We start from the raw sequence: 24,693 nt of genomic DNA, 5'->3' as shown, positions 1-24,693 counted from the left end.
ACGCGGCTCTGTGAGGCGGGACGGGCGGCGGAGCCGCGCCCTCCCGGGCACTCGGGACTCGGCTCCCGGTGAGAGGGACGCAGCCCCTGCACAGCCGGGCAGCGCCGGGGGCGATGTTTCCGCTGTGGAAGGCCGTTCTCTCGGAGAGTCTCCTGGGTAGGTGGCGGCGGTGCCGCCCGACGGGGCTGCTGGGGGCGAGGGGCCGCGGTGAAGGGCGCCCGCGGGGCTCAGCCGGGACCGGCCGTGGCAGGGCGGCCCCGGCAGGGTGTCGCGGGGCTCACCGTACGGCCAGGCGTGTCGCCGCCGAACGGCTCCCCTCTGCAATGAGTAAATAGTGCTCACATCTGAGTGTGCTTCTTTGGGCTCTTTTTTTCCTCTAGCGCTGGAATGCCTTTTGTTTCTTGGATCAGCCTAGAATTTATTGCTGCTCCCGGCCAAGTGTTTGTGCAGGTGTTGCAGAGCCGGTGCTGTGCTGCCCTGCTCAAGGCAGGGCGCCGAGGGTGGTCGCCAGACCCAGCAGCCGCGGTATCGCCCGCTTGGTGCATCTCCTGCAAAGCACGGAAACTCACAGCGCTGTGCTGGTGTGCCTGGATAAGGTGTCTCCAGGGGAGAACACCACACCGATTTACTAGAATAATTCCTTTAGCCACCAGTCTGCCTTTGAGGAGCCTTGAGAGTGTGGGTGGAGTGCTTATTTAGCCAGCCTTCTGAACACTAATCCTTTCCGAAGTTGAGCACTTCACTGAGGATCAAAGAACTGAGTATGGGGGAAGAGCTGTTTTATTCTCATCATTCTATTTCCTCGGAAAATGTGTTTGTTTAACTCAAAATAACCAAATATTTCTTCACTGAAAGTGACTGTTGTTGCTTGAACTACTTTCAAATACATTTGATAGTCTATATGCAGAAGTATAAAATGGTACTTTTAAAGTAATCTCCAAGAAATCTTGCTGCTGAAAATACATGACGGGGTTTTCTTTTTTTGGTTTGTGTTTTTTTTTTTTAGGCTACATTTCTTGGTCTCTTTACCATGCACTGCCACCAATGATCTACTACTTCCCCCTTCAGACACTGGCACTCACGGGCCTAGAAGTTTTTGCTGTTGCCTTCTTTTCTCCAGTATTCTTGACAATAGGCCCTTTTTGGAGGTTGGCTAACAATAAGTATGTCCTAGCCGTTCTGAGATTGACTATGGTTGGTAAGTATGTACTGCAGTGAGTTATAGATTCCATTTTGGTATCAATCTGTAAGAACCAACAGTCCAAATTGCCTTAAAATTCAGGTGATTACAAAAAGAGACAGGAGTAAGAAGTTCTTGCTCTCCCCATACTCATGTTTTATTGGTTTCTTTTTTATCCTCTCAAGCTTTTAGCTATAATCAGAGAAGTACTTTTTGCAGCAGTTGTATTGCATAAATACAGAAAAATCTCATTTCACTTTTATTTCTAGGCGCTTTTAATTTAGTATGAGTGACACCCAATAGGAAAGGTGTTTCCAGTATCACTCAAATACCAGCGGAACAGGTGGGTTTTTTTGTTGTGACAATGGGTATGGACGAGACATTACAGAACAGCTTGGGGCTATTATAAAATTAGTCTTCTGTGAGTGAAACATCCTTTTTCAGTTTCTGAGGCAGTCTTTTCCTTCTAGGAATGTATTTTTAAAATTGAATCTATCTACTTTTCTGTAGCATAATGATGGGGTTATAGGCTCATTCTAAATATGAAATAACCCTTATATGGTCAGTTGCACAGGAAGAAAGTTTGCTCTTAGGAAAAAGATGCCCCATTACCCATTCCACAGGCTCCTCCTTAAACATAGTCTTGCTGGGATTCCGTCTTTGGTCTTCAGCTAACTGGTGCAAATCTTAGCTCTTGTTGATTTTTTGAAAGTTTTTTGGGGGAAGGTTTGGCAGTTACAGCCACGTTCAGAAGTAAGTTACTGCTGAAGAGTTTGCCACACTGGATGAACTAGCAGGAGACAAGGGTCTCCATCCTGTGTAGAGGTGAAAATGCTGCTGCTGAGTGATGTGTTTTAGAAGCAGCATTTCCTGGCTTCTCATTTGTTAATAAAAGATGATAGTCAGATAATCACTTTTCTGATAGTTTTTTACTGTTAGAAGATGGAGTAAGATCATCTTATTTACTTTCCCTGTGTAGTTTTTAAAAAAAGAATTCTTTTTCTTTATCTCTAGAAAAACACTAGAACTGAGCATAGTTTGTTTGTCATTGATTTTGATGAAGCATAGTCTTACCATGTTCTTTACTTTTCCTATTCTTCCCATTATATCCATCCCAATGCTTTTTTTGTTGTTTTGTAATAAGCTTCTCAGTGAGCAGAATCTTCACCTTCCTGCAGCAGTGCTCAGTGTTTTTGCTTTCTCCAATATCTTCTAGTTTAGAAACTGTGAGTGTGAGCATTTAAAATGGCACCTTACCTTCCTTCAGATGTGACAATAACACAAAGTTTGCCATGTTTATTTAAGATTAGTTCTTCAGATCACCTTTCTGTGTTTATTAGTTCACTTTCTCAAAAGCAATGGAAATCCCTTAAGAGTGTGTAATTTTTGTTCTGCTAAATAAAGAGCAGTGACGGTCTTTTATGTTAGTTCTGTCCCATCATACTGATTCTGCTATTTCTCAATTCTTCCTGCTTTTTTCCTCCTTCATACTGAGACACTCTTATTCATTCTCTTTTTGATCTGTTTTCCTTCTCAGAAAGGCCATGGCCTTCCTATGGGACCTGTTGAACTGTCAGGCAGAACGATCTACCCCATGCACGCTCCACCCCATTCTACTCAGTCTTCAATTTCACTATCAAATAATATGAAAATTCCTCATGCTTAGCTGAAACTAGAATTTTAATTTGGTATGATTGATGCCCAATAGGAAAGGTGTTTTCAGTATCACTCAAATATCAGCAGAACAGGTGCTTTTTTGTATTGTGACAATGGGTATGGACAAGACATTACAGAACAGCTTGGGGCTATTATAAAAGTAGTCTTCTGTGAGTGAAACAATTTTTTTTTCTGTTCTGTTTCTTTCTGCCTTTTCTGAAAGCTTTATTTTCCCTGCAACTTCTAATTTCTGTATCCTTTCATACTACTTGGTTTTATGTTCTATTTGGAAACAAACAAACAAACAATAACAAAGTACCCTGAGTAGAGTCTATTTGCATCTGTGTCTTCAGACAATATATGTTAAGTTTGGGTGTTTGGATAGATATATTTAAGTCTTGGGTGTACTTGCCCAGCAACAAAAGGTGTGTCTGCTCTAACTTGGCAAACCCATGCTAGCTTTAATCAGGGTAGCCCACATGATGAAATATTTGAAGAAGCAGGTTTATGGATTGCCAGCACAATTTAGGGACAGAAATCTGCCTGTACTGTACATGCAACTTCTGTTGAAGTCCACAGAAGTACACCTTCACTTCACATTGATCTTGTTTATCATCTTGGCTCTAAGCTTTGCATCTTTTACTCTGAGCAGAATGAGCAGGTAAACAGTTGGAGGATTCCTAGCATGTGTTGCCAGAATCTGCAGCTCCATTTCTGACGTTACTTGCTTAATGTCTCTTCAAGTTTGACTCATGCTTACTTAACAAATGGCTGGTAGCATAACAGTGTTGCTTCTTCTGCTGTTGGTCATTGGTCCTGGGCCAGAATTTGCCACACTGACTGAGATTAGAAGAGAATGTATGTGGTCCATAGTCGCTTGAATTGGAAGCCTGTTAGCAGAGTTTAAAACTGCTGATAATGTGAGGTCATTGTGCCCTGGGAAATGGCAAAGAGATGTGTGCATGCTCTACTTCAGTGACTGGGAAAGTGGCAGTTTTCAGTAATGAGATGGCACAGGCTGGTAGTGACCACTCTGAGACCAGATACTGGGCCAGAGAAAGCCCTGTTCACCCCTGCTAAGGCAGTTGATTACTAATCCCTGTGCTATGTTTGGTGACTGCTCCTGTCTAATAAAGAACATGGCTTTTGCCACAGCCCACTTATAAAAGTAAGTACACTGTGGCAAAAGCCATATCCTTTTTAGACAGGAGCAGTCACCGTACATAAAACTTTACGGTTTTTGAGTTGTCTAAGTGCATGATTGAGGACTATCTGTATGCTTAGATATTTTATCCATATATCCTCTTTGTGGAATCGATCACCGTAAGTACTTAAATTAGGGCAATCACTTGGATTGTTGGATAGTTCCTTCATATAATTTTTTCTTTGAAAATGATAACTGCTATAAAGTCATGTATACCCAGTTTCTATGCATACCTACATTTCTTTGGTTTGTTTAAAAATGTGTAGTGTCATGTGTTTTCAGATGAATGGTATAGCCATTCAAATTACAGACAAGGTTGGACTAATGTACAGGAAATCCTTACTACCTGATCTGTATTGCCCTTTAAAGCATCCGGTGTGTGTGTGTATTTTTTTATAGGAAGCTTAGCATCATACCAGGCACCAAATGCTTCAATTAGACTACTCATCTTGGCTGCTGGTGTTTCTTCTTCATTGCTGGTTCAAACAGTAACATGGTGGTCTGGAAACAGTGTACAAAGGTATTTTCTTATCCTGATGGAACTTAACTGATGTTTCTTTATATTAAAAACGGTTTTCTTTTTTTTTTCTTGTCCCCTAGAAGTTAAGATTTATTTTTTTCCCCAAATGCCTCACTATTTCAAAAACTGATTCTTCCAGGTTCATCAGGATATGGGGCTTCATGCTAGGCAAGATAATGCTCCTTGTTCTTCGTATCTGGTATACATCACTTAATCCAGTGTGGAGCTCACAAGTTGCCAATACTATCATACTGACAATTGGTTTTGTAGCAGCAGTGGAGCAAATTCATTCAGGTAAGCATATTACAGCAAAGATGGTGGTTATGAAAAGAACCTAAAGTATACCCAGCTATGTGTCACTGGGTTTTCATTCTTTGATTATTTTCCCCAACACAGTCTGGTTTTTGACCTGATGCATGAGCATTGCAGGCTTTAGAAGCCATGGGGTACTTCCATCTTCCCATAACATGGCAGAACTGGTATTACAATTCATACAAGGTGTAGTAAGTTGGTACTGGAACTGCCTCTTTTTCCTACTTGCAGTGTCAATAATATGACAGTAACACAAACAAAGGCATAAGCTAGACCTGCCTCTTTTTCCTACTTGCAGTGTCAATAATATGACAGTAGCACAAACAAAGGCATAAGCTAGACCAATAAAACCAGAATGGGTTATTGTCTTTCCAGCATGAAACATCTATAGTATTTTTGTTAGTATGTTAATTCAGTTTGCACTTTGAGTTTCTCTGCCAATGCATATCTTTTGACAGAGAAGGGGAGACAGGATGAAACTGGGGAGCAGCTGATATGTCAAAATAAACAGAAAGAATTGGAAGAGTGGACAGCTTGTCTGGTTAAAATTTTCCCAAGTTCTTGGAGTGTTTGTATGGGGTACACAGCAGTGGGGGCTGGCACAGGCTAAACTGTGGAGGTGGTATTGCCAAGGAAGAGAGCAAGGTTGGGTTGATTAGGTAAGGCAGCTCATGTTAAATCCTCAGAATCTCCTTCCTTCTCAGTATAACCATGATGAATTAATTGAAAGATAAAACCTTATCTGTGTGTAAGTGGGTAGAAATTAGCATAATGCATATTGTTTGCAAGTTTGCATTACATGATACAAATTCACCAGAATTTAGAAAGGGAATCTGCTGCAGGAGATTAGGAAGGAAATCTGTCTTGTTTGTGGGTGACAAAGTGATATACCTATGCAATTAAAGGTGCTGCTTTCTCCTTAGATGAGAGAGGTTCTAAAGTACATGGAAAAAAGGAGAAGGAAGGAGTTTATTTCTGGCTTATTTGGAAGTGTCAGGTTTTGTTCTTATCAGAGTTTAGAGTTTCAGACAACAGAATCCTCTGAACAAATTCTAGTAAGTTTTCTGCTGATTTTCAAAGCAGATTTAAATATTTAAATTCCAATATTATGAAAATAATCAGATGGGCAGGTTGTAATTTTGTGCACTTATGGTGAGTATATTTTTTTTACAGACCTAGGATTGTTAGTAGAGATTTTTAATTTTTTTTTGTGTTATCAATTTCTGATAACACAATCCTAATCAGATAAATTAGCTTTTGTGCATATAATTTATTCTGGTAAATTTGTGATTTTGGCTATTTATTGTTATCAGAAACTCTTGCTAATAGGATTTGACAGTTTGCTTAGCTGTATCTCTATTCTTATTCTAGGTGGAGACAAGAGTAAACAAGAAACAAACAAAACTGGTAATGTGGTTAGACAGACTGCTTCCCATCCTCATTGGTTTTTATCAGGGATTGCTTTTGGCAGCCTCATGTTCCTCACTCTGTGGATATTTGGGGAGGTTTCATTAATTTCTAGATGGGCAGTAAGTGGACATCCACATACAGGTCCAGATCCTAATCCATATGGGTAAGTGGATTATTATTATTATTATTATTATTATTATTATTATTATTATTATTATTATTATTACTACTACTACTTCAAATTTGTAATCAAAATCCAGTGCTGTAGTGGGTGAAAAGTTAAAACTCAACCAGATGATGGTATAAGAATTTAGATAGAAAAAAGCGGGTACAAGGTACTTCACACAGAGGATTCATTCTTCCTTTCCATAATCTCTGAGCATTTTGTCCAGACCTGGAAATCTTAACATTTTCTGATACAGAATTATTTTACTTCAGCACTAAAATCTTGGTTTGCCACATTGCAAAACAATTTTTAAATGAGTTTCAAGGACTTATGAATGCAGTACATCTATAATATGCAGTAAATTAGTCTAGCAGTTTAGGCTTCAGAGAGATGATCAGGGATGCATGCACATAAATAAAGTAAACTGTGTGCAGTATTAAAAGATACACTTCTGTAGAAGTTTTGATTAGTAAGAATGTTGTCTTAATGCTGTGTGTGGTTCATTCAGGTTCCAAAATCTAGGAAGAGACCAAATTAGTTATTCTGAGTAAACTACATGTGGTGGCAGGTGACAGAGTTTGTAATTTGTAATTCGTATACAAAAGACCTACCCAAGACTGATAGCAGTGTTAGATACTGTAGGATCCTTTATTTGACATGAAGAAAATACTTCTGTTTGGGGTGGATTCTTCCCTCTCATTTTCTCTGAGTTGTTTTTGCCTTTTGTACCTGGATTTCAGTGGACTGCTTTTGCTGCTGAACACACCTCACTTATACATTACAATAAATTGCCATTATTTTCAGATGGATGTTTTTACATCCAATAAAGGGGAGAAAATGTAGTTGGGTGTGAGCAAAATTTAGCTCTGTTTAAAGTAAAATAATTATAATATATTACCTAGGACCCTTATCTGTATATCTAGAGGTTTCTTTTTAAATGCCAGGTGTTTTTAAAATCATATTACTGTATATTTTCTTTTCCCTTATGGTTGTTTTAGAGGTACAGTTCTGCTGGGCCTTGCTCATGGGCTGATGCTTTCATTTTGGAGCTGGTCTTCTGTCATCAGTTTTGCCTTGTTTCTCATAGGTAGGTGCAAATCCTGAGCAGAATTTTTGTCTGTTACCTTATTCCCTTTACTCAAGTTTTCTGACCTTACAGCACATCTCAGAAAAGTGTGGTTAATCAAAGCCTCCTTTTCTCTGCCACTGACTATAGTACAGTATGTCTGACCAGTTGACTAAGGATTACAGGCCAAATCTCCAGGCCATTGCCAAGCAGTGTTACTGTCTTCAGAAGCCCCTGCTAAGGTTCTGTTCCCTTGAGCAGCATCTCGCTTCTGGGCATCTACATTGTATAACAGTTGGACTTGATGATCTGAGAGGTCTTTTCCAACCTTAGTGATTCTATTATAAGGCCATATCTAGGGTTATGGGGTTGAGATGACATAAGCCTCTCAATTCCACAGAAGGCAAAATAACTTGTAATTTGACAAGCAGTCCACCTGGAGACAAGCTTACCTCCTATCTCTTTATTTTCCAAGTTCTGCAGGCAGTAAAATAGAATGAACATGCAGATTTTAGTGTTAAGAAATGTGTGTGCAGATTGTAATGTAAGCATGGACAATTGAGTTTTGATGTATACACACTGATTATTTAAGACAAGTACAGAAAGGTTCTTTAGTTGATTCAAACAATGTATTCTAAAATGCTCAGAACCTTGATGTATAAGAGTTAAACATTAAAAGTGTTTCTATACATTTGCTTTCATGGTGTGACAGTAAATATTCTTACCTATAATAACATTTTAAAATGAAGTTGTCCTACTATACAGAGTTTCTGTGGTTGTTAATGTTCTGTTTGGTGTCAAATCCCCAAATCAAAGATAGCATGGTAAGTAAAGGATCTTGCAGGTAGTAAAAGATTAATAGTTGCTGCTTTCTTGCCCATCATATGGTTATCTACAGGGAGAGAAGATCAGGAAAAGATATGTTTTCTCTTCATATTAACCTTTTTGTTTCTTTCTGTATTATGGTAAAAGAGATTCATAACTGGCAAACCTGTTACTCTTTTGAGAACTGCATAATTTCTCTGTTGTGCTGAAGAACTCTGTAAGAAAATCTGTTCAGTTTTGGCTCTTGATGATGTATCTCTGTTGTCTTTTTGCTATACTGTTTTCAGCTGAATAGGCAATGTTATAAGAATGAGATATTGTGAAAGATAAAAGGCTGTCTTTGGCTACTGTGAATAACTGTCCCTCTACTGATGCAGCTTTCATGGCTGCAAAGCACAATTATATTTCCCAGACTCTATTTTTTCCCTAGACAGAATATGAAAATGCATGTTGTAGATAATATACCTGACTGAGACTTACTCTATTCTTTTCTATCCCTTCACAGGTTTAGCATCTTCAGCTGGTCTCCTTTATTTACATACCTGGAGTGCTGCTGTTGCAGGCAACATTCTTGGTATCTTTACTATGTGTGTGTGGCCTCAACTAGCTGGACGTTTTGTTAGCTGTCTGCATCCTGGGAAAGCCATGAGTACAGCCATGTTTGCCTATGTTCTTGAATTATTCTTCTGTGTGTGGTGTACAGCTTATAAATTTGTACCTGGAGGAGTTTACATTAGAGAAAGCTCCCATCTTCTTTTAGGTACATTTGCGATAATGAACAAATACAAATATGGAAATGTATCTAGTGTATAAAGAGTCTTTTCAAATGCTCAGTCACTGTTTGATTTACTATGGCAAGAGTTTCAGAGCAAAAATTAATGAGACATGCAAAAAATAATCTACTTGTTTCTTTACTGTTAGAAATAGTCTAAAATGTGAACAGAAAATGGAATTCAGTTAAGAGGAAATGTCAAAGTGAAAAAATGTCTGATAACTGAGTATGCAGTGGAGGAAGAGATCTGTTAATCAGTCACCCTAAAAATATGGCTGCAATCCAGGGTGTGAATGTACAAATATGCTGGCTACCTAAGGCAGCAGTGCCTCAGGTAACGGGGTAGCTACTGAGACTGTAACAGAATTCAGTGCATTATTTAGCCCTGCTCTACAGAGCAAAGTGCAGCATCCTGCTGATCTAGGTAGTCTCCATTTGAGACCTGAGCTTCTTTCCCATGTGGCCCTACCTTATGTTTTGTGGACACACCAGTGTGTTTGGGGGGAATTTTGATGAGCCTGTAGCATCAGAAACATGTGACCAGGACACGAAGAAAAGAAATTGTCAGGTATTTGCAAATAAGGAAGAACTAAGTTGAGCAAATATAAAGGCTTTAGCAAAATGATCACTTGATGAGGGTGGAGAGGTGGAAAGGAAACCAACGCTTCCTGGTTTTGTCTCCAGAAATATTTTTGCAATAGATACTAACATGTTTCAATGGCATATTTCACTAACTATATTTAAACAATGCCAAACATTGTCTTGGGCTAATTGTGTGACACATTTTTAAAATGTGATGCATTAGCCTGTATTTTATTTGGAAAGGATTAATGAACGCTGTGCTTAACTTGTTGCTGCAAAGGTTTTAGATTTCGTAAATGTCTTTGCAACCACTTTGTGTCATTCCAGTTTCCTACTCTCCATGTGTATTACTTATATTACAGCAATCAGATGGTGGATTTGAGTTCATTATGGTTTGAAAAGAGTTTCGTTCCATTATTGCATTATTTTATTTGTTCTGAAAGCACTCTGAGGAGTCTTTAGCAACAGTTATCTTAACTAATTAAATTTATTTTTTTAAGTTATATGAAAAAAGCATGTGGTAGAGAAGCGTCAAATACTTTCTTGAGTAATGCTTTGACAAAAGAAATACTTTCATTCAAAATCCCTCTCTGTTACTTCCTTTGAAATGCACACTTGTGATTAATTTACTTGGCATGATCACTGTGTAGTAGCACAGCGATGGCCCTAAGTTTTTCTTCGGTAAAGAAAACTGTAAATGGAACACATCTCAGCTGATGGCACTACATGAGTTTAAATTCCATCCAGTTTCTATCTTCTTGATGCCATCCCATAGCTTATCAAAGATTATACCATGAGACTGTGTATTTGTTGCAGTGCTTTTACCCTTACAGCTTGGCTTTCTGGAAAACTGCTTGTTTTCTTCTGGTTTCTTTCAGGTGCAAGTGCTATTTCTTGCTTTCTTCTCCTGTCCAATATCCTGCCTTTCTCTTGCTGCGGTTTGGGTAGGGAACTGCACCAGGAAAAGTGACAATGAAAGTAAGATCATTATATTCAGAACTTCTGTGCTGCTTCACTGTGATGTGATATAATGCTGAGGGATCAGATTCCTGGTCTTCATCAACTTTAATGGCTGTGACTCAGTCTCCGTTTGAGAAAGGTTTTGTGTGTGCCCCCTTAGTCATTGCACTAGACCCAGTGTCCTGGTTTGTAAACTTTCACTACAACTAATGTAACAAGTAAAGTCAATAAAAAAATACTGAGTAATAGTTGGCTATTACTCTGAAGTAAAACATGGCTTCTATAATTAATTAACTATGCCACAAAGATATTAAGGGCATATATGTTCTCCAGCAGAGCTCTTATCCAATTCATTATCCCCCCCTGCTTTCTTTGAAGGTAATTGGATCCTTTATCTCATAAGGGATTGGAAAAGACCTTGTACTATTATCAGTCTGAGCTATTTATTGAAAAGATACCATCCCCATGCATTGCAACAGTTAGTGCACAGAAGTTGCTTACTAGCTTTTAAAATGTATCTGTAGGTGTATTTAGTTGTCTGTTCTTAAAAAGCAGAACTATTTCTGTTGGCTCTGGAGTTCCAGGATACAAGCTGCTGCCATGCTAAATTGGCCTTACAGCCTGCTGCAGTCTGCATGCACAGTTCTAAAACAAAATGTCGAGCAATTGCTTTTGTACTTACTATATGAAAAATGTGTTACTTGTATCTTGGTGACAGAGCAGTTCATTGTCAAAGATAATAGATATCTGCAATCATCAATGGACTTTTTTCATCAAGATGTTATATCAAGGTTCTGTTATATGGAGGTGTAACTCAATTGTTCTTGTCCAGGTTAATTTCAGTAAACTTTGAAAACCGTGGGCCCAGCTGAGAGTTGTAGCTATCAATACTGCCTGGAAGGATTTTAGCTTAATTTATCTACCATGTTGTTAGCCTTTTTGACATAATACCCTGAAACTGTGCTGCAAATCAGTCTTTACTTGAGAGTGCTGTCAATAAATCTCATAGTTCCTGCATTGCCACATTAAGTGTGGCATTTATCTGCATTTGTGCTTTGAATCATCTTTGTTGTTGGAGCCATAAGGTTGTTGTGTTGTAACACAACAGCTGGGAGTTTATTAAAGATGTGTTTATGAGCAATGTTAAATGTTAAAGGCCTATGACAAAACTAATTACTTATATTTTTACAGGTTTTATAATGTTATGCATTGGGGTAGACTTTCTAACAGGACCCAAGAAAGACCTTAGCTCTGTCTTTGAAGTGAAAAGCAATCAAAAACCACTCTTCAAAAAGAGTAAAAACTATATTAAACTATGTAAGTATAATTTTAGTTCCTTTTCTCCATGACGCTAGGAATACTGTCTGAGGAAAAAAGGTAACACTGCGGAGTGTTTTGCTCAGATGTTTTAGAAATGTTTTTTTGGTACTAGTTTTAGAGACAGATTTGTAGTTGGTATTTCCCTAGTTCCAGGTCAATGATGACATATACTACTGGAGAATCTGACTCACTGTGATTGTGACTGACAGAGGCTATTCCTAATGGAGCGTGTTAAACAAAGACCAGAAACTGGGCAAAAACCAAAATGTGAAAATGTATTCAGCATCATTTGTGGTTTCATTTTAGTGGTTGAGGAGGAGGCCTCTCTGAACCTTGGGGTTAACATTGTGTGTGCAAAAGATGTGAATGATTTCCCAGCCCATTCAGTATGGTAATTTTGAAGCAGTTCAGTGTGACAGCATTGAAAGGGCTGGCTGGCAGTGTGGTGGGACTGGGCTGGCCCAGAGCTGCTGTACAGTGTGACACTCCTGTGTGGGGAGGCCATCCTGCAGGGCCTGCTGTGGCCAACATCACAGCACAGCACTTGGGCCTGGCTCTGTGTTCAGACCAGGCCTATCTGATTCATTTAAATATGGGCATTGATCTAATATCTGTACCCAACTGAGATGGACAAAGACTCTCTAACAGTTTAGAGTTAGAAAGTGTATGTTTATTCCTGCACCGGGCAGCTGCGTGGGGTAGCTCCCTAATATGCAGTGCGAAGTTACAAGCCACTACAAAGTCTGTTTATCTACAAAAGTTCTGAATATCCAAAATACAAGTCCATATTTATAACATCGACACCTCCCATTCTCCACTTTGTATGGAAATTAGCTTAAATATCATTAAGCATGTGTAGTATGTGCTCTGAATTGGGTCAGTGGTCTTGAAGATGAAGTAAAAGTAGTCTTCCTTGATTTGACCTTTCTACCTTTCTGAATTTTGACAATACAAATTACCCTTGGTGAACTTCCAGTTCCTCTCTTTGTGATTTCTGAATAGGTTCTCAGATGGGAAAAAATTGGTAATTGTCTACATTTCTTTAGATCTATTTATCAGTGTTTCTGTTTCTCATTATAAGCACAGCTAAACAAATATAAAAGTGATAGGCAATCAGTTACTTACATCTTAAAAGCTTATTTCAAGTCTGGCTCTTTTTAACAAATTATTAACTTTTAATTAATTCCAGACAGGCTTACTTATCTACCTATTTTAACTAATTTCAGCAAAGCTAACCTTTAACTAAAATCTTCATGTTTCTTTTAAAATCTGTGGTCATATCCTCAGGAAAACGTTGTCATCTGCTGCCTGTAAACTATGCTTAAGGATCCCAGCTTTTCAGATTGTGTATATGGGGTCTGCTGCTTTCCTTAGGTTTTGAAGAGAAATGAAAATCAAATTTTGATTTGAGGTTTTATCACTTTTTGGCTTTTAAATCATACAAATGTTTTCAACTATTTCTCTACAATCATTTGAGCCCCTGGTTTGTTTTCATTGTCAGCTTACTGTTTCTAAAGAAAAAGTCTGTCAATAGTGTGAAGTTTGGTAAAGGAACAAAATGCTAGGCATTAGGGCATGTAACGCTGCAGAGATCGTGATGCTGAAGATTCCAATTCCTGCATCTTTTCTTCTTCTGTGACTTTGAAACAAATTGCTTGCCACTTGTGTACATTTTGCTGCATTTGGAAAAATGAGACAAAAGTGCTTCACAGTTTTTCAGGGCTGTTTCTGGAATCTTTATGGAGGTTTTTACCCTGTTTACTCAGGGGCCAAAAGTATGTGGCCTGTGAGAGTTTGTGTGTCAGAGGCAACATGTACACCATTTCAAGTAGTTTGAATATTACTGCTAAGAAACATTTCACAAAAGTAAATTAATATTTCAAAAGACTACCTGTCACAAAGCACAGCCCTTGCTCAACTAATCCTGTAACTTTGCCACAGTACTTCTTGTACTTCCTCATCATGCCCAGACTTGTACTGTTTCTCAGCTTCCTCTCTTAAGAACCTTCGTGTCTTGCAGAGTATGAAATCCCTTGACATGCTAATATAAGTAGCATGTCTTTCCTTCTGACAGCAACCACTATAAAATGTATTTAAATTTTATACAAAACTGTTCCAGAAAACTTGCATTAAAATAATTTCATATATTTTTAAATATATGAAAGAATAAACTGGAGTTACTGAAATTGTTGTAGATAGCATATGCCACTGGGTAAAGGAAATAACTGCAGAGGGCTTTGGTCATCAAATTACATTGTGCTGAATGGTGGAAGCTCTTAAGTGCACACTGTGGTTATTTGTAAGGCTGCAGGAGCAATGGGAAAGCTCTGAATATGCTTTCTGTGAAGCTGCACTGCCTTTCCAAGGGTGTGTCAAACAAATGACCGCTCTGGAAGTCTGGCAAGAGTCACATCTTTCTGACATCTAAAGGCTTGCAAAGTAAATGAATTTTATTCCACATGTTGTATTAATACAAAATAAAAATTGTGTACTACAAATGCATACTTGGACACAGAGAGGAAAACACTGAAGGGTTTACATGATGCTCTTACTCATGTCCTATAATGAATTCTTCAGCAGGCATGATTTTTACATAACTATTCCAAGGAATTTTGGTACATTTTACCTGCTCAGCATGTTGTGTTTTGGAAAGTGTATTTGCACACATATACATATTCTGCATGCATAGATACTGCCTTGATCTGGTGGTGTCACTTAAATGTACACATTTCTCTTTCTGTGAATAGGACACCTTAGAATAACGGTGTCCTGTTTAACAGCAATAATAATATTATTTTTTCTTGCATTAAAAACGTTTTTTCTATGTTTTTCTATTTCAAGTATTGTGGCTGTTTGTTGGTGTTGGTTTGCTTGGATTAGGTTTGCGTTATAAAACTTACCACAAGAAGTTGGGCCAAGGGGTGAGTAGGATGTTTGTGAGAATAGTAACTTCCAAATACATAGTAATATGTGTGTGTGTGATAGCTTAGGTGTGTTAATTGTTGTTGAAGAAATCTTTGTGACCAAGTATTCAGAAAAACTAATGCATAAATGAAGATGCAAAGATTTAATTTATAAATTCATGTCGAATTAAAATGTCTGGATCTTTGGAGATTTATAGTGATGCTACAAAGGAAAAAATATTTTGAAAATTTGAGAGATTTTTGCCTCATATGTTCAATTTGAACATTACTTTTATAAATTAGTTTATTTGAACTGTATTCAAACTGGACAATGCTGTTAGCAGCCTGACCTCATGTAGGGGAAGTTTAAACAGATAACATCCTGAGGTTTCTTCCAGATGAAGTAATTCTATGGTTCTATATTGTACCATAGCCCTGAATTGAAGGTCTCTGAAAAGTTGGTTGACTTAGACTAGTTATGGAAATTGGATAAAAATTAGAGGATTCCAGTTTTCTATCTGGCAAGAAAGTAAGTATTGCAATGGTGATAACAAGATGGTTAACACTTAGGAAGTTTAGTGTTAGATTCACAAACACGCACAGATTTATACAGGTGGCTTGCTTTTTTCAATTAATTCAGGTTTGTAGTACCTTATTGCGCTGCAAAAAGTGGGTAGTTCCTCTTAGTAAGATGAAAAGATGCATTGTTTCTTTCCTCTTCATTTTTTTGCTGTTACTTGTACAAATTAATTTTAAGTATGATGACTTTATTCCCTTGTTAATAGCAGATTTAGTCTTTTGTAATTCTGACATCTTTATTAGGAAAATATATTGGTTAAAACATCTCTTCTTGTATTTCTTTTATGGCACCGTGTGTCTGATGTTATTTACTGCAAAGCTATAATACGTAAAATTCAAATTGTATTTAACTTTTATCCATTTATTCTTTGAGGTTCCAAAAAGGGATTTCTCTGCAATGATCTGGCCTTTTAGATTTGGATATGACAATGAAGGATGGTCTAATTTGGAAGGATCAGCTAATTTGCTTAATCAGACAGGTAACTTTTTTCTTCCCCACTTCATTTCTATTTGGGAGGATTCATCTGAAGAGACATAAGTGAAAACACCAGCTTGGTAACTGAGGCCATTTTTGCATTAACACAAGAACCTGTGTTTATAGTGGCTTTCTCCTCAATTTATGAGCTGCTCCAATACAATCACTTCTGTCAAAAATCCATTTGCAGAGGTGATAATTTGTTTAATATATTTTAAAGAGGTTTCTAGTCAGAGGAAACACTTCTTACTTGGATTTTTCTTCTCATATTGCTGATGAGTTACTTGTCTATAGAGAAATTCTTTGCATAAATAATATCCTTTTAGGTAAAGTATAATGGTATTTACATAGGTAAATATCCTTTTAGATAAAATACAATGTTTTATAAGTTCTCTGTGGGTTTTTTTAGATATGAAGCATTATATAATTCCTAAAGGGTGTGAAATTCAACTGTCCTAAACAATGAATACAGAGGAGAAACAGACAAGTCTGTTTCCATCATTGACCCAGAGCAATGTATACAAGAAAAGTAGCAATTGTAGCTTGGTTGTCATGATTTTATTGTAAAGAAGAGTGTCTAAGCTGTTGCTCATGGGCAGGATTTTGGTTGGAAAATTAACTATAGGAAATGAAGAATTTGGACGCAAGGTTAGTGCTGTTGCAGAGGGCATGGAAAGGAATTGGCCAGGAGTGCTTGTAGGTGTTTTTTTTCCTGCGATGCCCATGAGATAGGGTAGACAGGGGACTGACAGCTTAAGATCTAAGGCAGTTCAGGAGATTAGGAAACGTTGCATTCCAGGATTTGTTGTTCTCCAGTCCACCACAGGATTTTCCCGAGCAGCTGAGGCTTTACGGACCCACGCAGTGAGAAGGCACTGACAGGTGCTCCTGTGCAAGTCTTGATTTCGTGGCAGAAATACGCAGGAATTAGTGAAGAGATTTTAGCATCGTTCACTCCATTGTCCCATGACCAAAGGTTCAGAGATCTGGGCTATGCTGGCTGTCTGGTGTTGTGAGAAAACAGCCAGGACATTTAATGAATTGAAATTTGGAGCATTCTTGTACATAAGTCATGTCTGGGTGCTTATTTAATCTTTGCATATTTATTTACGAATTTTAATGAATGCATTTATTTCTGGTACCTATAGTTCAAACTAATGAATGTTAGAAAAAGTTGATTACCTGGTTATGTCCCCTGGCATTTCTTTGTGGTAATAAAATATCACTTCTAAAAAAGACAATTGGTCAGTCAAAAAGGCAGCAAATTCCAAAATACAAATTAATAAATCATAATTTCTAATAGATGGAAACAGTATTCTGGAGTTTTATGTTACATGTATATTGTTATATAAAATACTACATTAACATTGTCAGTAAATGCATTCGTTAATGCATTCAGAATTAGGCTAGAGATTCCTGTAAGAAGAGTTCCTGATTCTGAGAGCCCCAGAGGAAAGAGTGGCTATCTGCTTCAGGATAGGGGTTTTCTATTTTTAACTGTGGTGGTGTGCATTACTTGGGCTCGTCTCTCTGTTGGAATAGTGAAGATGCAACATGTAATGGCTTTTGTGACTGGAACTTCTGTCTGCCCTGGAGGGATGCAACATCAACCCCTCTTAATGGTTTCAGTTACTGTTCCTGTGATCAGCATGTATGCTAATGATGTAGAAGGAAAAACCTGGGAATCCACTTAAGAGCTCTGAGCTCCCATTTTCCCTGTTGACGATGCTTTACACTGCTACATATGAGATTTCGAAAGCAAAAAATCTTCTGTGTCGAGTGCTGCTGGATGGAGTAGCCATAATTCCTTGTGGAAGGGCTGTGGGTGAAGTGGTGACTATTTCCCTTCCTGTGTAGGAGAACACTCCAAGGGGGGCATAACTGCAGCAAGAAGGGAGCACTTGGAGCACTTGCTGCTGCTGCAGCTATACTGACCTGCTGCTCAAGCTGAGTCTGGATGGTTCAGCCATCCTGTGGACAGCTTGCAGACTCCCACCTTCCTTCAGACATGGGCAGGTCTTTCTTAGATGCCAGTTCCTCGAAGGACTGCATAGTTCTTGTATCCTACAGTTAAAATACAGGGGAACCCATCATTTTCCCCTGGCAAAACCATACCTCTGCATGTAAACAGGGAGGGACCAGAGTGCTGTGGGAAAGTGAAGTGGCTGCAGATGGTCAGCAATTCATTGGAGCTGGGAACCCTTCTGTTACCATGCCCTGGGGCTGATGCTAGGTTGCTCTGGGCTGAATAATTATTTTGGCAACAGCATCCAGTTCTGTCTTGGACAGGACCCTTTGAAGCACAATAGGATTTGGTAGATGAAGGGAAGTGCAGATGTGCTATGTAGTGTTTGTTCATCGAGTTGAAAGCAGTAGACTTGCTGTTAATTTGTGTGTGCACAGTATCTCTAATGCTTTTGAAATGGCATGAGGTCTCTTCAGGCCAGCTGTACTCTGCAGTCTCACGTATCTCTGGTTATGTACCAAGGATGAGCTATGGCAAGCAGACACTAAGTACGTCTTCATCAGAGGCTGCGTGGCCTGCAATAGCCAGAAGTTTGGGCATGACTTTGTGGCCAACATTGATTTGCCTTGACTGACTCCTGAAGGGCTTGTGTCCATCCCTCTGTAATCAAAAGGGAAATAATGACATTATGTAGTTATAGGTGACAGTTATAAATGTGATTTTTTTTTTCTTTTTTTCTGCCCATTTTAGAAGCAGATTTTATCACTATTATAGAGAGTGATGCCTCTAAACCATTCATTGGAAACCATGATCCAACAATGTGGCTAGGAGAAAGACTAGGATTTTTTACAGATTTTGGTCCAAGCACAAGAGATCACACTTGGGGGTGAGTCATCTTTCCATGCACAGTGACAGTAAATAGATGTAAATATACTGCCCAATACAAACTGCACTAATACAGAAGCAAAGAATAGTTGGAATAATAATCACTATAATCACTTGTTGAAGCTTGTCTTTTAGGAAGAGGCTTTGATTCATTAGCATTACCATGCAATGTGGATGGAATTTTCTCATTGTTAAACATGATCAGGTTTTGGTGCCTGCCTGTAACCTACTTTGGTTTTGGTGATGTAGAGAACGGCATCCTGCCCTTTAATATACAGATTTGGATATACTGTATCTGATGTCCTTTTCACATTATTTTGTTTTGGGCTCTGAGAATTTTATATTTTAGACTTAAAAACGTGATAGCAGTTGGAAAATGTAGCGCATCAGAAGGTATGAGAAATTTTCAATTCATTAAATCCAGCTTGGGCTGTATAATGGGAAATGAGAACAGAAAGGTGCTTATGTATTTGACCAGCTATTTTTTGTCGAATTTTACCTTAATGCTTGACCACCTACCAGTTGAATACCTTTAAATATCTTTGCCCTCTGGAAAAATAGTGTCATATAATGTGGCTTTTATTTTTCAGGGGGATATACACATCTCTGTGGCAGATGGATCTTCCTACTGATGGTGCAATGGCTATTTAATTTTGCCATGTGTGAGGGGCATTTAGTAACTTTCTTCTTCCAGAGCCTGTCTATTTGAAGCAGAATGGGGCATAGAAGTCATTCTCTGAGATTTTATTAATGAAATACATTGAAAAACCTGATGCAAAATGTCCAAACAGAAGCTGAAAACAGAGAAATCGCCCATTTTAAGGATGTATTTCTACCTGCTTCTACTTTTAATAAAATGCATTTTAATTTCTGGTAGTACAAAACTCTGTTTTGCCTGAAATACCGATTGTGAAAAGCTCAGTGAAAGAATTCATATTTATGGAATAATATTTCTTAGTTTAGGAATTAACTTGATTATACATTTTTAGACGTACTTAAGCAGTATTTTAGAGGGAAACCTTCTATGTTCAGAAAAATCCACTAGAGAGGGTTAGTATTCTGGTCTTATAATTTTGTTAAATGACTGTTAGTCTTCTGCTCACTTTTGCCTGCTTAGTTTACACCTTTGATGCTTGTGAACCACAAAATGTAACTTTTTGCCTCTCCTCATGTAGGATTATGGCACTATCAAGATATCCAATTATAAAATCGACCCATCACCTTCTTCCATCTCCAGAGGGAGAGATTGCACCAGCCATCTCCCTGACTGTCAACTTCACAGGGAAGCTGGTTGATTTTGTCGTCGCTCACTTCGGAAATGAAGAGTGTGTATTTTATTTATTTTTAACAATAGTGTAGGAAGTCACGTAATGTAATTTGCGAACAACTGGGATTTCTTCTGTACCCTTTAAAATCTGGTGCTGTAATACTGGTTCTAACAGGGCACATTTGAAGAAATAGTATGACAGTTTAAAATTGGTTAAACTACTGGTTTAAAATTTTGAAGCATTTTTTAAGTAGGACAAATGTGTCATGCAAAACTCAGCTGAAGTTACTATCTGAATTAGTAGAGATTTCAAGATACTGTTCTGCAAAGTCACAACAAATGATAGGGTTACAGATGCATCTCAGTGCAGGATAGCATCCTTCTGACTTTTTGCATGTGGAATAGATCTATTCCATTCCACAACAAGTGTAGATAGGTATAGTTAGAGATAGATAGCATAAATGGAAAAATGTTATTTATTAAAAATAAAAAGTAAAAAATCTGAAACCTCCAAGAAAGGACAGTGTTGAAACAGCAGCAAAAATATCCATCACTTTCCTTCTGAGAGTATGCAAGTGGAAATATGAAGTCTGATCTCTGAATTGAGAAAAGCAAAATAACTCAAGTAATGGAAAAGAATAAGGTATATATTTCAATTCTTGAAAACAATGTTTTGATTACTTGTGTGTATTAATAAGAGATAGTTTTGTGAATGCTCCATGTAGCTGTAATTTCTGTTACAATTGATGGGATATCTAGTATGTTTGTGGCTATGTAGTAAGATTTGGAATTAAAAAAAAATTATTACAATTCATGGAGAGGCAAATTTATGGATAGGGTGCAGAATATTATAACGCAAAGAAGCTGCTCAGAAAGCCATAGGAATTCTCTGTATCCGATTTCCTTCCCCTATGTAGAAACTGCACCAAACCTGCAAATTGTTTATAGATTTTCCCATTTACTAAACAAATATAGTTGTCAGAAATGACTCCCCATTTTTAATTCTAGAAAGGAATTTAATTCTGTGCCTCACACAGATGATTAGACTTGCCAGCCTGAGAAACTGTTTGTCAAAGTAGAAGAAAATAACATTGTATTCTCCCCTGGCAGAGAAATGAGATAAAGATGGAGGAGAAAATATGAGGAGACGCATGGGAAATGAGTGCAAATTAAATTGTGTTTTAGAGGGGAATGAATTTGTAACTAAATACTGCGCATAACTCGTTTTTAGTATTTTTTTTTCTGCTTCTTGGGTGGACATAGACTACAGAATACTGGATAACTAGGGTTGTTTTTAAACACAATTTTTAAAATGTGGGAATATAACTATGTCTGTGCCTTTAAAAGATCCCATCTTCTGGAGAGGTGTAATTATGGAAAGAGCAGCTAACTGAGCTGAGCAGGCAACTTCGTATATACCTAGGTCAGGTTTCTATTTAAGTGTTTGGGGGGTTTTTTGTCTCCTGTCTGTGTGCTCTTTCTCCCTAATGCATTTGCTTCACTCAGAAGCACCACTATTTAGAAAGCATAGCTGCACTTAAATTGTTGTCTTCTTTTGGGTTTACAGATTCCAAAATCAGCTCTCTCTGTCAATGTTATTTAGCCCAGACTACCAAATTCTAGAGGACAACATGATTTACACAACTGTTTAAAGTCACTAACGTGAAGAATCATAGAAAGAGAACTGCTTTTGCATTATTTTATGACAAATCCAAGCACAGGGACTGGGATCCAGTGAAGTATTTTACCAGGCCCCACTTGTGCTATCACTTTTGGTCAAGTTGGAACTCTTGTGTAAATCTTGTTAAGGAGATGTAGAACACATGCCAAATGTAATTAAGTAATGCTAATGATATAACCCAAGTTACATTTCATAAATTATGGGACCCAGACTTTAAGACTATATTTACCATGATCTATCCATCATAAAATTTTTGTTAGCATATAAGTTCTTTGTTATGCACCACAGCGTGCTAGCGCAGTTAAATTTTAAGTGCAAGCAGACACAAAGCCTTAGATAACCAAAACACTAACATTCACATTTCCTAGTGATGGGATCAGTATTAAAAACAAAACAGTAATAGAAAATGTTGTTCTTGTAATGGATAGAAAGAGAATGTGAATTACATCTACCATGGCCATGTGGCTTTTATTAGATATAGTGATAATTTTGAATCAATGAGCTTTCTGTGAACTTTTATACTCTCTAATACTGAGCAACAAAAATGGTACCAGATTAATTTGTGGTTTACTATGTCATAGCACAAAGATTCTGAGCTAAAATGTATATGTCTTAAAGTATTTTCCATTTCTTTCAGAGAAGACTTGGACAGAAAACTCCAAGCAATAGCTGTTTCAAACCTATTGAAGACTAGCTCTAAGCAAGTTGTATTTCTAGGATACATCACTTCAGCTCCTGGATCCAGAGACTATACCGAATTAATAAAAAATGGAAATGTCCAGGTAATATAAGAAACACTGCATCTTTAGAGAAAATACATATTGGAAACACTCAGCTTAATATTTCAAATTGGTAACTTAATACAGGCAGAGAAGAAAATACCTGCCCATTTACAAATACCATCTTTAGCTACCTCATGGTATCTTGCAGAGAAGGTGGAGTTACACAGTGAAAGAACAAGAGGCAATGGATAGCCGTCACTGCAAGGGAAATGTCAGAAGAAATAAAAAGTCGCGGGGTTGTCAAGCATTAGAACAGGGGCCTGGTGAAGTTGTGAAACCTTCATCCTTGGAGATATTAAAACGTTAGCTGCATAAGGCCCTGAACGACCTAAGTTACTTTGACCAGGGTTGGGAGTAGGTGACCTCCAGCCAGCCTCTAATTCTGTGATTCTTTTGTTTTAAAAATGAGCTCCACATTAAGAGACGTCAAAAAGTTGTCTGATTTGTCCCTGTCTAACAGTGAGGTTTTTTCTTTCTACCTTATTACAATGTTTAGGCAAAATATTTTTCTGCCGTGAGTTTACACATTGTTACTGATTTAAAGCCTACCCAGATGAACACTTACCTTACTTCTTTGACCTCTTTCCCTTTCACTTCTAGGATATTGACAGTACAGATCGTGACAGATGGTGTAGCTATATTATGTATCGTGGAGTAATAAGGTATGTTAAAGTGAATCACTTATTTGTTGGTTTAAGTATCTTTATGGTTATCAGTTTTATAATCTTTTGTAAGTGATTGTGGAAGACTCTTACATCCCTGAACAATTATTATGGGCAGTTGGGTCTATCATAAAATAATGTGGAACAGTGATCTCAGGATCACAAGAGCTGATGTATTTCTGAATATAATTTGCAAAGACACTATTACAGGTTTTATCATTCTGTGTCAAAAGCCTTCAGATCTACTCTGCTTCGGTAGCATAAAACTACATTTTTCCAAAGCTCTGGCTTTCTAAAATGTGAAGGCTACGCCCTTGTTTGTATGTGACATAGAAGATACAAATTTTGAACTATGATCTTGCGGTTTCTTGAAGCAAAATGCTGATCTAATCCAGGCAATCTTTATGCTGGATTTAGTGGAAACTTGAACTGTGTAGACCCATATTGAGGCACAGGACCTATGCACTCCATGTCTTTTAATACCAAATTTCTTGTAAATCATTCTCTTGGTGATGGATGGACCAGAATGAAATTCAGCTTATCCTGAATAAACTATGCTAGTTCTGCAGTGTTTACAGGAGTAACTTGATAGCTGTCTCAACAGTATTGAGTAAAAAAGAAAAAAAAGGCAACTAAAAAAGCCCAACTTAAACTCTATGTGCAATTTGAATTTTTCTCATTATTCATTCAATTGATGCTTGAGTTTCTTTCTTGAATATTGAAATCTTTTCAGTGAAAATTTGGTGAACTTATACCAGCTTTCATATTCTAAAGCTGTAATTTTTAAAAAAAGTTTTTAGACATAGAACTTATTTTTATTGTCAAACGCTTATGGTTTTTTAGTATTTTTACTTGTGACATGGTGTTATGATCCTGTTTATAGAGCACTTTCATTTTTTTGAAGGTGATTTTCACAGAAATGGAAAATTGTGTTGATAAGTTAAAGCATAACTCTTAGGAAAAAAGAACAGTATTCATTAAGAATATGGTGAAATTACCTTGAGTTATTTCTTCAAACTAACTCTTCTCATATTTGATAGGCTGGGTTATGCCCGCATATCTCATGCTGGTTTAAGTGATTCAGAAGTCCAGATGGCCAAGTTTAGAATCCCAGATCACGTGGATAGCTATGTTGACAATGACAGAATTGTCACTGATCCCAGCCAAGTTCCTGAGGACATCCATTTCAATCCCAGGTCAGTGTGTCTCATAGAAAATGAAGGGGATGATGTAGCTGGCATCTTGTGAAAGAGAAGTTAGGAACAAGATTTTTTCTAAAGTGGGAGACACTGATCAGTACCCAGTTGGGCAGAAGAGTAGGAGTCAAGAACTTCTGATTTGTAATTCCATTTTTTGGATTGATTTGGCATGTACCTTGGGAAAATCAGTCTGCTGTGTCACAGCATAAATTGCAAGCAATGCTCATTTCACCCAGGAGATTAATTTCTGAGATTGTTTGATAGGGATATTTGCCAAGTGGTGTGGTGACTCATTTTATAGATGATGAAAGATCTCCCATG

General features: G+C 37.8%; 1 protein-coding gene across 1 annotated transcript in view; it reads left to right on the top strand.

Moving 5' to 3' along the window:
* Positions 1 to 50: 50 nt before the first annotated feature.
* CWH43 (cell wall biogenesis 43 C-terminal homolog) overlaps positions 51 to 24,693 on the top strand; it is a 30,372-nt gene continuing 5,729 nt past the window's right edge. The window contains exons 1-15 of the mRNA XM_069014146.1: positions 51 to 156; positions 1,007 to 1,198; positions 4,440 to 4,560; positions 4,700 to 4,854; positions 6,244 to 6,445; positions 7,447 to 7,535; positions 8,845 to 9,099; positions 11,845 to 11,970; positions 14,815 to 14,894; positions 15,829 to 15,934; positions 18,647 to 18,782; positions 19,957 to 20,106; positions 22,367 to 22,511; positions 23,112 to 23,173; positions 24,214 to 24,369. Of these exons, the coding sequence (XP_068870247.1) occupies positions 114 to 156; positions 1,007 to 1,198; positions 4,440 to 4,560; positions 4,700 to 4,854; positions 6,244 to 6,445; positions 7,447 to 7,535; positions 8,845 to 9,099; positions 11,845 to 11,970; positions 14,815 to 14,894; positions 15,829 to 15,934; positions 18,647 to 18,782; positions 19,957 to 20,106; positions 22,367 to 22,511; positions 23,112 to 23,173; positions 24,214 to 24,369 (2,018 nt within the window). The 5' untranslated portion in view covers positions 51 to 113. The remainder of the gene's footprint in view (positions 157 to 1,006; positions 1,199 to 4,439; positions 4,561 to 4,699; positions 4,855 to 6,243; positions 6,446 to 7,446; positions 7,536 to 8,844; positions 9,100 to 11,844; positions 11,971 to 14,814; positions 14,895 to 15,828; positions 15,935 to 18,646; positions 18,783 to 19,956; positions 20,107 to 22,366; positions 22,512 to 23,111; positions 23,174 to 24,213; positions 24,370 to 24,693) is intronic.

This window comes from Aphelocoma coerulescens, chromosome 4, assembly GCF_041296385.1.
Source record: "Aphelocoma coerulescens isolate FSJ_1873_10779 chromosome 4, UR_Acoe_1.0, whole genome shotgun sequence".
Taxonomy (NCBI): Eukaryota; Metazoa; Chordata; class Aves; order Passeriformes; family Corvidae; genus Aphelocoma; species Aphelocoma coerulescens.
The sequence above is the reverse complement of the archived record's forward strand: the minus strand, read 5'-3'. Positions and strand labels throughout refer to the sequence as shown.